The sequence below is a fragment of the Salmo salar genome, chromosome ssa16 (genome assembly GCF_905237065.1).
Source record: "Salmo salar chromosome ssa16, Ssal_v3.1, whole genome shotgun sequence".
In the NCBI taxonomy this organism is placed as follows: Eukaryota; Metazoa; Chordata; class Actinopteri; order Salmoniformes; family Salmonidae; genus Salmo; species Salmo salar.
The window spans coordinates 28,245,768-28,260,239 of NC_059457.1; the positions used below are offsets into that span (position 1 = coordinate 28,245,768).

A 14,472-nucleotide genomic window follows, 5' to 3' on the forward strand; every position below is an offset into this window, starting at 1 on the left:
GTCTCACAACAGTTGATGTTGAGATGTGTCTGTTACTTGAACTCTGTGAAGCATTTATTTGTCTGCAATCTGAGGTGCAGTTAATTGATGATTTCTGAGGCTGGTAACTCTAATGAACGTACCCTCTGCAGCAGAGGTAACTCTGGGTCTTCCTTTCCTGTGGCGGTCCTCATGAGAGCCAGTTTCATCATAGCGCTTGATGGTTTTTGCGACTGCACTTGAAGAAACTTTCAAAGTTCTTGAAATTTTCCAGATTGACTGAAGTTTCTTCAAGTGCAGTCGCAAAAACCTTCAAGCGCTATGATGAAACTGGCTCTCATGAGGACCGCCACAGGAAAGGAAGACCCAGAGTTACCTCTGCTGCAGAGGATACGTTCATTAGCGTTACCAGCCTTAGAAATTGCAGCCCAATAAATGCTGCACAGAGTTCAAGTAACAGACACATCTCAACATCAACTGTTCAGAGGAGACTGCATAAATCAGGTCTTCATGGTCGATTTGCTGCAAAGAAACCACTACTAAAGGACACCAATAAGAATAAGAGTCTTGCTTGGTCCAAGAAACATGAGCAATGAACATTAGACGGGTGGAAATCTGTCTTTTGGTCTGAGTACAAATTTGACATTTTTGGTTCCAACCGCCGTGTCTTTGTGAGAAGCAGAGTAGGTGTATGGATGATCTCCGCATGTGTGGTTCCCACCGTGAAGCATGGAGGAGGAGGTGTGATGGGGTTGGGGTGCTTTGCTGATGACACTGTCAGTGATTTATTTAGAATCTAAGGCACACTTAACCACATTCTGCAGCGATACTCCATCCCATCTGGTTTGCACTTAGTGGGACTATCATTTGTTTTGAATGGGATAATGACCCAACACACCTACTATGTAGAAAATAGTAAAACATAAAGAAAAACCCTTGAATGAATAGGTGTGTCCAAACCTTTGACTGGTACTATATATATATATATATATATATATATATATAAAGAATCCATGCTGTCCAACTGTGTGTTGTTTTGTGTGAGCCTGTGAGCACACGCAGTAGTGGTCAGTGCATGCTGTGGTGTACAGTATAGTACAGGTCACTACAGTACAGAGCATCAAGGTGGTCTGGATGGGCTGTATTTATGGTTCAGGCTGAGAGGGTATTGGGTTTCATGTGTGGTTCAGGCTGGATCACAGGGAGATTACTGAGAGCTAGGAATCGCCCACTCAGAGTCCACACACACACAGAGGCCTGTACTGTGCCCCTGGCCTCATTTTGACCAGCACAGAGGGGATTGCTGTGTCTACCGGCCCCCAGGGACCAGCTCTCAAAGGGTTGCAGAGGAGTAGACTGCCATGGAGGATCAGGAGCAGCAGAAACACTGTCGTTTGGCTTTTTACCGAATTACAGACAATTACAGTTTTTTTTCTGAATGAAAAGGAAGTTGTTAATTATTAATAATTTTTCAGACCACACTTTTTCTGAAATCGGCTCACCTTCATTGGTCTTCTAAGAGTGTTAGGAAACAACACTTGGCAGTAAGCTATGGTGTTAAAGATTCACAGCTTATTTAGTATCATTGTAAATATGAGTATTACGTTGTTGTTATGAACCTTCCTCCACACAATGGCCTCTTACAAAAGGCAATGCGATCCCTCGTTAAGGCCGGGAACATTGCAGCACCGTTACGTGACTGTTTGCGGCTCTCACCATTTGTTCAAGCACTCAGCTGAGTGAACCTGGGCTGCGGCATCTCACCAATAACAATAGCGCTTATCGCTCGGCTCCCTGCGGTACAATTAAAATTCCGTCAGAGTATTCAATCTGCCTCCTAGCCATGCCTGCTGTTCCCGCGGCCCTCCTGGGCCATGTCTATTCCTCTGCCACCATGTATAATTCACGAGCCACCACACAGCTCCACACACACCGCACTGAGGACTCACCTGGAGACTCACAGGCCCAATAAAGCAGAACTGCACAGGGGGAGAAGCGTGCAGGAGTTTGGCAAACATACTGTAGGGAGGGAAGAGTCTGCAAGAGAGCCCTTGTTGACCACAAGGGCTATATCTGATAATCATTGAGTCATTCTAATAATTTTAGATATCCAGGCTTATATAAATATATAGAGAGAGAAATATATATAGAGAGAGATAAATATATGATTGTTTTTTTCTCCTTCTTTCTCCTCTCTTCTCTTGAAAGACAATTGTGGTGTCCTCTAAAACTAATTTGGATGTAAATCTTCTATTTGTAGATAATTCCATAGTGATGCATAGGAGTAACCTGTGGAGCCCTCTGAGTGGTTGCTTTTAGTTAAAACCAATTAGAAATGACCAGAAATAACAGCGCCTGGAGACAGAGAAGTCATTTTTCTCCTACGCCTCCCCAGAGAGTTGGCCTCTCCATGGATTAAGTGTTTTAGTATATTAGGGGGCAGCTGATTAGAACCATTATGCTTTTTTAATCATTACATTTTTGCATTTATAGTTTTTGCTAGTATAATAAGGCTAAGTGTGTCACTACAGAAGGGACACTTATTGGAGTGACTGTGTATGAAGCTGAGCTAGCTCCCCAATTCATCTTACAGTGTATTGTGTGTGTGAGTACTTATTGTATTGGGAACCTTTCTTGTAACATTTACCTCTCTCCTCTCTCTTAGTACAGCCAGCTAAAGTGCAGTATATACTTTCTTTCATATGGCACTCAATATAGTGTATTGTACTCTTTTCTTTGTATGGCATGATGCTTTGGATGTGAACTACTCTGAAAGTGAATTGTATCTACAGTTCCAATGTGTATCACAGAAAAGATGGCCCTAATAATGGACACTGATGGGCTCTGAGTACTTGGGTTCAATAGCCCATGATTTCAGGAGAACCCCACTACTCCCTACCAGGCACCAGTGTGTGAGGCCTCCTGTAGCTGGGGCTGCTGTGCTGCTCTGGTCTGGTCTGTGCTGGCCGTGTCCTTGTGCGCATTGGGCGTAGAACGTTGGAGTGCTAAGCAGAGCGAAGCGGGAAGCAGACTGGAGGAAGTGGGCCTCCCTGTCTCCCCAGACTGAGCAGTGAATGAGGATAAGTGAGGAGCGCCAGTCAATGAATCAAGCAGCAGGAAGGCAGGGAGCAGCCAGGGGGAGAGTGTGACGTCCCCGCGGGAGGGGCTTCGCATTAGGAACTTCCTCGTCTGTGTGTTTCTGGCACAGGTTAAATGGATCGCTCCCATTAGCGCGCAGAGAGGACAGCTCCATTATATGAAGGAGACTGTAACTTTGAATGTCACGGTGCAACAACCCCTGAATGCACCGGTGTCTCCCAGGAAGGGAGGGTGACAATAACCATCCATGATAATCATTCCCTGTCAGGCTTTAAGGAACTTGGAATTATGACGTACGGCCTGCCGCACGCCTCAGACTTCATTACAGCGCTGTCACTTTGAGCTGCAGTCTTCGCCGAAGAAGCACCACTCGGCTGCCTGGCCTGGCCCCAGCCCTCTCCCCGGCCCGCTCCCCTTATGTCTCAGTGGCATGTTTACAGGATGTGTGCCCCCTGCAGATAGATGTAGTAGAGGTTAACCTCCAGCCGTCTGCACACCTACTCCTTTCTGATCTGACAAGGTGGCAATTCTCATGAGAAGAGACTGGAGAGAACGTGTGCTGTGAATGTTTACCACTGTGAGGTAGAATCAGAATGATCAAAGGTTTCAAGGTGACAGCCATCCCCTCCTTCCATTGTGACAAATGGTAATCTCTACTAAAAATATTCATTAGCTCAGTAGTCAAATGAGGGAAGTTTAATGTAGCACACTATCAAAACGTTTGGCTAAAGGGACAAATGAATGGCCATAGATTTGTATACACTCTACTATGGTCTAGTAACGGCAAGCTTGTCTGTCAAGGAGAGAATCACCGACAAAGTGAACTCTGAACCTGCCATCCAGTGGAGTAGACATACCTTATTGACACAGAGGTTGTTTCTGCCCAAAACACCAGAGCCTAGCCCACCCTTCCCCTCCCCTTCCCACAGCCTGACTCACATATTTGCTCCCCGGACCCTACCCTGTGCCACCTCCAATCAGAGATCTCTGAATAACACATAGAGGAGGAAGTGGGCTAACTGTCCACCCCTTCCTCTCCTCCCCTCCCCTGCCATGGAGCCTTTAGCTCTGTTGACAGTAATGATTTCCTCCTTTATGTCTAAGTACATTTTTGGTGTAACGATTAGTTTTCTTATCTCTAAGTGACATTGACAGAATGGCTGTTCGTGACGTGGGGAGGATGGGAGACAGATAGCTGATAGGACTGGGCCAATAGGATTCAGATACACAGGGCTAATACACAGTGCAGTGCAGGGGGATACAGGGAGACATAATAAGAAAATTAGGAACAGAAAGAGCACAAAATATGGACCTTCTTAGTTTGGTCTTGTTTAGCGCATCAGAGTGTGTAGCTTTTCAATCCTTGTGGCTTTGTGGTAAACTGTTGGCAACACACAGATGTCATTTTGCTCTCACCGTTCCCTATTATAAACACTGCTCTGAAGCATCACTATTATATTCCCTTATCAGTGGGTACACCATGTTGATTCTTTCGTTTTTTTCTCATCCATTGCCTTTTCTGTGGGAAACAACATGTTGAGATATACAGTACCAGTCAAAAGTTTGGACATACCTATTCATTCAAGGGTTTTTCTTTATTTGACTATTTCTATATTGTATGATAATAGTGAAGACATCAACACTATGAAATAACAGATATGGAATCATGTAGTAACCAAAAAAGTGTTTTATATTTTAGATTCTTCAAAGTAGCCACCCTTTGTCTTGATGACAGCTTTGCACACTCTTGGCCTTCTCTCAACCAGCTTCACTAGGAATGCTTTTCCAACATTCTTGAAGGAGTTCTCACATATGCTGAGCAATTGTCGGCTGCTTTTCCTTCACTGTGCGGTTCAACTCATCCCAAACCATCTCAATTGATTTGAGGTCGGGTGATTGTGGAGGCCAGGTCATCTGATGCAGCACTCCATCACTCTCCTTCTTGGTCAAATATCCCTGACACAGCCTAGAGGTGTGTTGGATCATTGTCCTGTTGAAAAACAAATAATAGTCCCACTAAACGCAAACCAGATGGAATGGCGAATGGCTGCAGAATGCTGTGGTAGCCATGCTGGTTAAGTGTCCTTGAATTCTAAATAAATCACAGACATTGTCACCAGGAAAGCACCCCCACACCATCACACCTCCTCCTCTATGCTTCACGGTGGGAACCACACTTGCTGAGATCATCCATTCATCTACTCTGCGTCTCACAAAGACACGGCGGTTGGAACCAAAAATCTCAAATTTGGACTCATCGGACCAAAGGACAGATTTTCACCTGTCTAATGTCCATTGCTTGTGTTTCTTTTTGCCCAAGCATGTCACTTATTCTTATTGGTGTCCTTTGGTAGTGGTTCCTTTGCAGAAATTCGACCATGAAGGCCTGGTTCACGCAGTCTCCTCAGAACATGTGTCTGTTACTTGAACTCTGTGAAGCATTTATTTGGGCTGAAATCTGAGTTGCAGTTAACTCTAATGAATTTATCCTCTGCAGCAGAGGTAACTCTGGGTCTTCCTTTCCTGTGGCGATCGTCATGAGTGCCAGGTTCATCATAGTGCTTGATGGTTTTTGCAACTGCACTTGAAGAAACTTGAAATGTTCCGGGTTGACTGACCTTCATGTCTTAAAGTAACGATGGACTGTAGTTCCTCTTTGCTTATTTGAGCTGTTCTTGCCATAATATGGACTTGGTATTTTACCAAATAGGGCTATCTTCTGTATACCACCCCTACCTTGTCACAACATAACTGATTGTCTCAAACGCATTAAGAAGGAAAGAAATTCCACAAATTAACTTTTAAGAATGCACACCTGTTAATTGAAATGCATTCCAGGTGCCTACCTCATGAAGCTGGTTGAGATAATGCCAAGAGTTTGCAAAGCTGTCATCAAGGATACTTTGAAGAATCTCAAATATAAAATACATTCTGGTTTGTTTAACACTTTTTTTGTTGTTGTTGAAAATAGTAAAAATAAAGAAAAACCATGGAATGAGTAGGTGTGTCCAAACTTTTTACTGGTACTGTATTTCCGAGTTCTGTGGAACAGAAAGCTGATTTAATATTGTGACATATTGGGCAGAATAGGAATTAGCCCTGCTTTTTCTACCAATTGTGTTGTGCGTCTTCTGTAAAATATCTGGAGTACAACTCATGCCTTAGAATCCTATATCTAACAATAACCAGAGCCTGATTGCGCCAATGTCAGAATGTCTGTTTTATGTGTCTATAATACAGTTTATAAGATCTGAAGAGAAGCCAATAAATAGCTCCCATTTTGATATGCACTCCTGATACTCTATTTCCACAACATGAAACCAGAGAGGTTCCTTACATGGTGTTAGAGTTCTAAGTCCTCTAGCCTTTCAACACACAAGGTTTTTTCTGCCCAACACATCCATTAACACAGCATGTTGAGTCCACCATTCCCCCATGGCCTATGAGGCTAACACTGACTGCCACACTGAATACCCTGTTATTTGATTGAGATATTAAAGGAGGATTACCGTTTTTTATCCTTGCGTAATGTCACAGTTCGACAGACAGTGTTTGGCCGTGAGTCTGATCACAGAGCCTTGGCCCCTAGGTGGCTGTTTTGTAGTTGAGTTAAAATGATGTCGAATAATAAACTACATTTATCAATCTGACTCCATGTGAATAAATGCAATAGGCCTGAAGTGTCTCTTGTGGGTCTAGCAAGATATAGTATTGCCTTACCATTCCTATTATTTATAATTACACTTAAGATGACAGTAAGGCAATTATTGATGTCTGGATACTAAAAGCTAATCTGGGCAATCCAAGTTCCAGCATTAATTAATTCAGTCAAGTTTAGCTCAGAGATGTGAAGTTAAAACACAAGCATATGCTTGCTATGTGTAGTGTAAATAACTGTACAATTTAGGATTTACAAATATAACATTATGAACATGTAGTCAAACAAATAGTTACTTTATAAATAAGGAATGCATTTACTCGAATCAATTAATAGATTTTTTAGTCACGAATGAATTAACACTTCCAAAATAGGAGTGTTCATGGAATACATTACAAAATAAGACGGAGTCAATTTCTATCACCAATAAGTGGTTACACGTGTCTTCAGTTCAGAATCATCTCCTAGAGAGAAAGTGTTTTTACACTGGAGTTTGCAGACAAGATATTGATGAACCAAAGGATACTCAAGACCTTTTATACATGAAAAAACGGAAACTCACCCCCAACCTAAATTAACATTAATTTGCAGTTTTCTTGCGAAAACAAAAGAAAGGACATCACACCCAGATACTAATTACCACATTCCTAAATGTCTATGAAACAACAGGACACAGACATTTTCCCATCTGATAAGAAGTGATGTGGGAAAAAAATGGATATAGTTACATATCGGGATATTATTTTTGACGATATATCGCAATATTATTTTTGCGCAAGTTGGCTGTACCTGCACCAAAACTCAAGTATTGTTCCTTCATAGCTTGTTCTTCATCTTCCTTTTAAATAGGGAGACAATTTGTTCTCAACACTTTTATTTTCATGACTGATCAAAACTCGTTTTCTCATAGCTCTCTCTTGTCCCTCTGCAGTAGACATATGGTGAGCAATATATTTGGAAAATCGAATCGCAATAAAATCACAATTCATCGTGAGAATCATGAGATTTGCAATACATATCTTATCAGCACCTAAGTATCGTGATAATATTGTATCGTGATAAGCGGACCGCCCAATAGACAGATTTGTCCTGGTCACTCTAAAAAGGAAATTCCATTACAAATACAATACAACAACACGTCAAACTGCTGAGCTCGTTAAGAGCTATTGAAATAATCCAAACATGACAATAGAAACTAATTCAATTACATTCACAACGTCAGGTCCAATTTTAATCACTTTCAGCCTTGAGGGTGGAGGGAACCAAATGGAGTCTCCTGTACTTTGCTTTTTGAAATGGTAAAACATGGTTATTTCTCTAGATAATACCATGAATCGTGACTGACCACACACTATGATCCCACGCTAGTTAGTCCTGCACTCTTAGAAAAAAAAGGGTTCCAAAAGAGCTCTTCGACTGTCCCCATAGGATAACCTTTTTTGGTTCCAGCTAGAACCCTTTTTGGTTTCAGGTAGAACTCTTTTGGGTTCCATGTAGAACCCTCTATGGAAAGGATTTTACCTGGAACCCAAAAGGATTCTTCAAATGGTTCTCCTATGTGGACAGCCGTAGAACCGTTTTAGGTTCAAAGCGTGTGACGCTGTCTCTATCACAGTCCAACAAGGTTATCATCTCGCCCCACTACAGTTTCCCCTCTTTCTTTCTGCTCCTTGGACCTGATATCAGATGTGTTTCTGTGTACAGAAAGCTGACGGGCTTATTTGTTTCCCCCCTCGTTGGTCTTTCCCCTCAAACATGTCTGAAACATTGTTATCTCCGGCCAGTCGCTCTTTTATCCCCCAACGAGAATTATTGAATCATGTCAGCCCGTCATCCCCTGAGTTTCAGCTGCAAGCTGTAGAAAAATGTGCCATTGCTTCCGCATGACATGTGGGATCTATTAGTGTGCTCTCACCCTGCAAAGCATGAGCATCCGGACCCACTGGGGCCCATGGTTGGCTGTGCGATGTCCCGCGTCGGGCTCCCAGGGCATTAGACCAGGGAGGCTCATCAGATGAGTTGACACCCGAAGGGGGGAAAGCTGAGGACTGCCAGTCCCGCTCCTTCTCCTGCTCCGCCTCACCCTCAGAACACAGGTCTGACTCACAGTGAGGTTACAGTGCTGCCGTTTCCCGCTCTGGGGAAAATAATTACTCATGTACTGACTATAGGCCTTGTGAGGTCACACGTGGGGGCATTACCATGTTTGTGCAGATTTGTATTCCGGACTTGGTTTGTTTTTGTATGAATTTACGCGATCTGGATGCTGTTGTCTGTGGGGTTGGAGCCACCTTGCCAGGGTTGTTCCTATGGGTTTTTCAGTCGTAGAGCCAATCACACCACTGCGCTGAGCCTACATGGGTCCTCTGTGACCTCTGTGATCTAGCCGAGAGACAGACTGGAGCACTACAGGGCCACAGCAGCCCAGTCACATAGCAACACAGCCATGGTGCGCAAAGGGGTTAAGTTAGGCCTGGGGATATTGTATGACTGTCCTTAATTTACAGATTTAATGGAAGTTTTAATAAATCTGTTTCTCTCTGTTTTTCAGGTATTTCAGTAACAAAGAAGACACATACCTGTGAGTACAAACCATTTGAAAACATGTATTCAACTTGAAATTAATACCAAAACGCATAACAATATGTATATTAGCCTAGATTATTGCATGATAATAATTGAATACAACAACATAACTCGCCTACTTTTATAAAACCACATTTTAAAATCACACATTAATAGGGAATAATGAAGAATAGCAAAAATGAAAAAAAGTTTGTACTGTGTGTACTGGTATTCCCAGTACACACAGCCGACTGCAGTAACAGTAGTAATACAAAACACAACATTCATTTAATCTTCTTTTCATCCTAAGTATACCTTTTCATCCTATACCTTATACTTAGGATGAAAAGAAGATTAAATGAATGTTGTGTTTTGTATTACTACTGTTACTACAGTCGGCTTGCTGTGTGTACTGGGAATACCGTTCTCATACCACACATTGACCTCCAACAGAAGCATAACCTTATACTTTCACATTTTCTCAACTCAACTTTTTTTCATTTTTGCTATTCTTCATTATTCCCTATCTGTGTGTAGAACTGGAGAGAATATTTTAATAACGCCAGAGAGGAAATTGAAATTATATGCAGTCATATGACTGTCTGAAATCATGCTCTGATATCCCAGCCAGACAGTTTGCTGAAGCTCCTCTTTGTTCTCTGCAATGCTTGCAACTGACAAAACAAAGATGAGGGTTCATCAAGGGTTCTTTGAGAAGGGTGATTGTTTTATGTGGAACCATAGTGACCCAAAGAACCCTTTAAGCTCTTCAAAAGTTCTTTGCAGTTCAAAAAAGGGTTCTTTCCTCTTTTAGCGATAATTAAAATGTAGGGGCGGCGGGTCATTAAAATATGTTGGGGTGTGGTTTTCTCACAGCTCTTTTTGTGCAACTGTGAGTGAGAGTGTCATTCCAGTTTAACTAATATGTTGTGTTATGCTATTAAACATTATATACACTGCTCAAAAAAATAAAGGGAACACTTAAACAACACAATGTAACTCCAAGTCAATCACACTTCTGTGAAATCAAACTGTCCACTTAGGAAGCAACACTGATTGACAATAAATTTCACATGCTGTTGGGCAAATGGAATAGACAACAGGTGGAAATTATAGGCAATTAGCAAGACACCCCCAATTAAGGAGTGGTTCTGCAGGTGGTGACCACAGACCACTTCTCAGTTCCTATGCTTCCTGGCTGATGTTTTGGTCACTTTTGAATACTGGCGGTGCTTTCACTCTAGTGGTAGCATGAGACGGAGTCTACAACCCACACAAGTGGCTCAGGTAGTGCAGATCATCCAGGATGGCACATCAATGCGAGCTGTGGCCAGAAGGTTTGCTGTGTCTGTCAGCGTAGTGTCCAGATCATGGAGGCACTACCAGGAGACAGGCAGGTACATCAGGAGACGTGGAGGAGGCTGTAGGAGGGCAACAACCCAGCAGCAGGACCGCTACCTCCGCCTTTGTGCAAGGAGGAGCAGGAGAAGCACTGCCAGAGCCCTGCAAAATGACCTCCAGCAGGCCACAAATGTGCATGTGTCTGCTCAAACGGTCAGAAACAGACTCCATGAGGGTGGTATGAGGGCCCGACGTCCACAGGTGGGGGTTGTGCTTACAGCCCAACACCGTGCAGGTCGTTTGGCATTTGCCAGAGAACACCAAGATTGGCAAATTCGCCACTGGCGCCCTGTGCTCTTCACAGATGAAAGCAGGTTCACACTGAGCATGTGACAGACGTGACAGAGTCTGGAGACGCCGTGGAGAACGTTCTGCTGCCTGCAACATCCTCCAGCATGACCGGTTTGGCGGTGGGTCAGTCATGGTGTGGGGTGGCATTTCTTTGGGGGTGCCACACAGCCCTCCATGTGCTCGCCAGAGGTAGCCTGACTGCCATTTCGTACCGAGATGAGATCCTCAGACCACTTGTGAGACCATATGCTGGTGCGGTTGGCCCTGTGTTCCTCCTAATGCAAGACGATGCTAGACCTCATGTGGCTGGAGTGTCAGCAGTTCCTGCAAGAGGAAGGCATTGATGCTATGGACTGGCCCGCCCTTTCCCCAGACCTGAATCCAATTGAGCACATCTGGGGCATCATGTCTCGCTCCATCCACCAACGCCACGTTGCACCACAGACTGTCCAGGAGTTGGCGGATGCTTTAGTCCAGGTCTGGGAGGAGATCCCTCAGGAGACTATCCGCCACCTCATCAGGAGCATGCCCAGGTGTTGTAGGGAGGTCATACAGGCACGTGGATGCCACGCACACTACTGAGCCTCATTTTGACTTGTTTTAAGGACATTACCTCAAAGTTGGATCAGCATGTAGTGTGGTTTTCCACTTTAATTTTGAGTGTGACTCCAAATCCAGACCTCCATGGGTTGATAAATTGGATTTCCATTGATTATTTTTGTGTGATTTTGTTGTCAGCACATTCAACTATGTAAAGAAAAAAGTATTTAATAAGATTATTTCTTTCATTCAGATCTAGGATGTGTTGTTTAACCTCTTGGGGCTAGGTGGGACGCTAGCGTGCCACCCGTGGTGCACTCCATCAACAGCAGGTGCATTTCAAGAGCGGCAAATTTGAATCCAAATAAATGTCAAAATTCAAATTTTTCAAAAATACAACTATGTTACACCATTTGAAAGATAAACATCTCCTTAATCTAACCACGTTTTACGATTTCAAAAAGGTTTTACGGCGAAAGCATAAATTTAGAGTATGTTAGGACAGTACATTTACAAGAGTTGTGTGTAATGTTTTGTCAAGTCAAAGACAGGGTCACCAAAACCATAAAACCAGCTAAAATGATACACTAACCTTTTACAATCTCCATCAGATGACACTCCTAGGACATTATGTTAGACAATGCATGCATTTTTAGTTCTATCAAGTTCATATTTATATACAAAAACAGCGTTTTACTATGGCATTGATGTTGAGGAAATCGTTTCCCTCCAATAACCGGCAGTCAAGTCAGCGTCACAAATTAAATAATTAAAATTAGAAAACATTGGTAAAATATTATATTGTCATTTAAAGAATTATAGATTTACATCTTTTGAACGCAATCAACTTGCCAGATTTAAAAATAACCTTACTGGGAAATCACACTTTGCAATAATCTGAGCACTGTGCCCAGAAAAATACGCGTTGCGATACAGACTAGACGTCATGTTGGGGAGATCTAAAATCGAAAATACTATGTAAATAATCCATTACCTTTGATTCTCTTCATCAGATGTCACTTCCAGGTATCACAGGTCCATAACGAATGTAGTTTTGTTCAAAAAAGCTCATCATTTATGTCCAAAAATCTCCGTCTCGTTAGCACATGATGTAAGCCAGCCGGACTTCTCGTCATGAACGAGGGGAAAAAATATATTTCCGTTCGTTCAAACATGTCAAACGTTGTATAGCATAAATCATTAGGGCCTTTTTAACCAGAACATGAATAATATTCAAGGTGGACGAATGCATAGCCTTTTATAACGTATTGGAACGAGGGTACCCAACATGAAGTAGCGCGCCAGGTGTCTAATGGGACATCACCGTTCCATGGCTCTTGTTCGGTCAGATCTCCCTCCAGAAGACTCAAAACACTTTGTAAAGGCTGGTGACATCTAGTGGAAGCAATAGGAAGTGCCAAAATATTCCTAAACCCCTGTGTTTTTCAATGGGATAGGTTTAAACTCAATACAACACATCAGGTATCCACTTCCTGTCAGAAAATGTCTCAGGGTTTTGCCTGCCAAATGAGTTCTGTTATACTCACAGACACCATTCAAACAGTTTTGGAAACTTTAGAGTGTTTTCTATCCATATATAATAAGTATATGCATATTCTAGTTACTGGGTAGGATTAGTAACCAGATTAAATCGGGTACATTTTTTTTATCCAGACGTGCAAATGCTGCCCCCTAGACCCAACAGGTTAAGTGTTCCCTTTATTTTTTTGAGCAGCATATATGACTATGACCAGTGAAGTTGTCTCATGAAAGACTCACATATGGCCTTGTGTCAATTTAGAACGTTTGACTAAATCAGTAGTTCTTAATTCTCCCCTCCTGGATCCCCATCTGTTCTAGAGCCACCAAACCTGATTCAACTTGTTAATAAACACCATAATAAAACCTATGGAATTTTAATATGGCTATTAAATCAGAATTTTTAAAAACTGAATCATTCTACAAAGAACATTTGAGATTGTGAAATCGCCATATAGTTTCTATAAAGAACCTTAAAAACACTACATGACCAAAGGTATGTGGACCCCTGCTCGTCGAACCTCTCATTCCAAAATCATTGGCATTAATATGTAGATGGACCCCCCTTTGCTGCTATAACAGCCTCCACTCTTCTGGGAAGGCTTTCCACTAGATGGTGGAACATTGCTGCGTGGATGTGCTTCCATTCAGCCACAAGTCCATACAGAGCAATAGTGAGGTCGGGTGCTGATGTTGGGCGATTAAGCCTGGCTCGCAGTCGGTGTTCTAATTCATCCCAAAGGTGTTCGATGGGGTTAAGGTCAGGGCTCTGTGCAGGCCAGTCAAGTTCTTCCACACCAATCTCGACAAACCATTTCTGTATGGACCTCGCTTTGTACACAGTGGCATTGTCAGGCTGAAACAGGAAGGGCCTTTCCCAAACTGCTGCCACAAAGTTGGAAGCACAGAATCGTCTAGAATGTCATTGTATGCAGTAGCGTTAAGATTTTCCTTCACTGGAACTAATGGGCCTAGCTGGAACCATGAAAAACAGCCCCAGTCCATTATTCCTCCTCCACCAAACTTTACAGTTGGCACTATGCATTCGGGCACTTAGTGTCTCCTGGCACCCGCCAAACCCAGATTTGCCAGATTTGCCATTTCCACTGCTCCAGAGTCCAATGGCGGCAAGCTTTACACCACTCCAGGCGTCGCTTGGCATTGTGCATGGTGATCTTAGGCTTGTGTGCGGCTGCTCAGCCATGGAAACCCATTTCATGAAGCTCCAAATGAACAGTTATTGTGCTGACGTTGCTTCCAGAGGCAATTTGTAACTCGGGCGTGAGTGTTGCAACTGAGGAGCGACATTTTTTACACGCTATGTGATTCAGCACTCGGTGGTCCCGTTCTGTGAGCGTGTGTTGCCTACCACTTCGCGGCTGAGCGAAGTTACTCCTAGA

At 43.0% G+C, this 14,472-nt stretch overlaps 1 protein-coding gene across 2 annotated transcripts in view; it reads left to right on the forward strand.

The window, feature by feature from the left end:
* The window catches only part of LOC106573506 (nuclear receptor ROR-alpha A), a 270,918-nt gene that overhangs the window by 157,270 nt on the left and 99,176 nt on the right, over positions 1–14,472 (forward strand). For both annotated transcript variants that reach the window (XM_014148624.2, XM_014148625.2), the window contains one exon: positions 9,288–9,317. In XM_014148624.2, the coding sequence (XP_014004099.1) occupies positions 9,288–9,317 (30 nt within the window). The remainder of the gene's footprint in view (positions 1–9,287; positions 9,318–14,472) is intronic.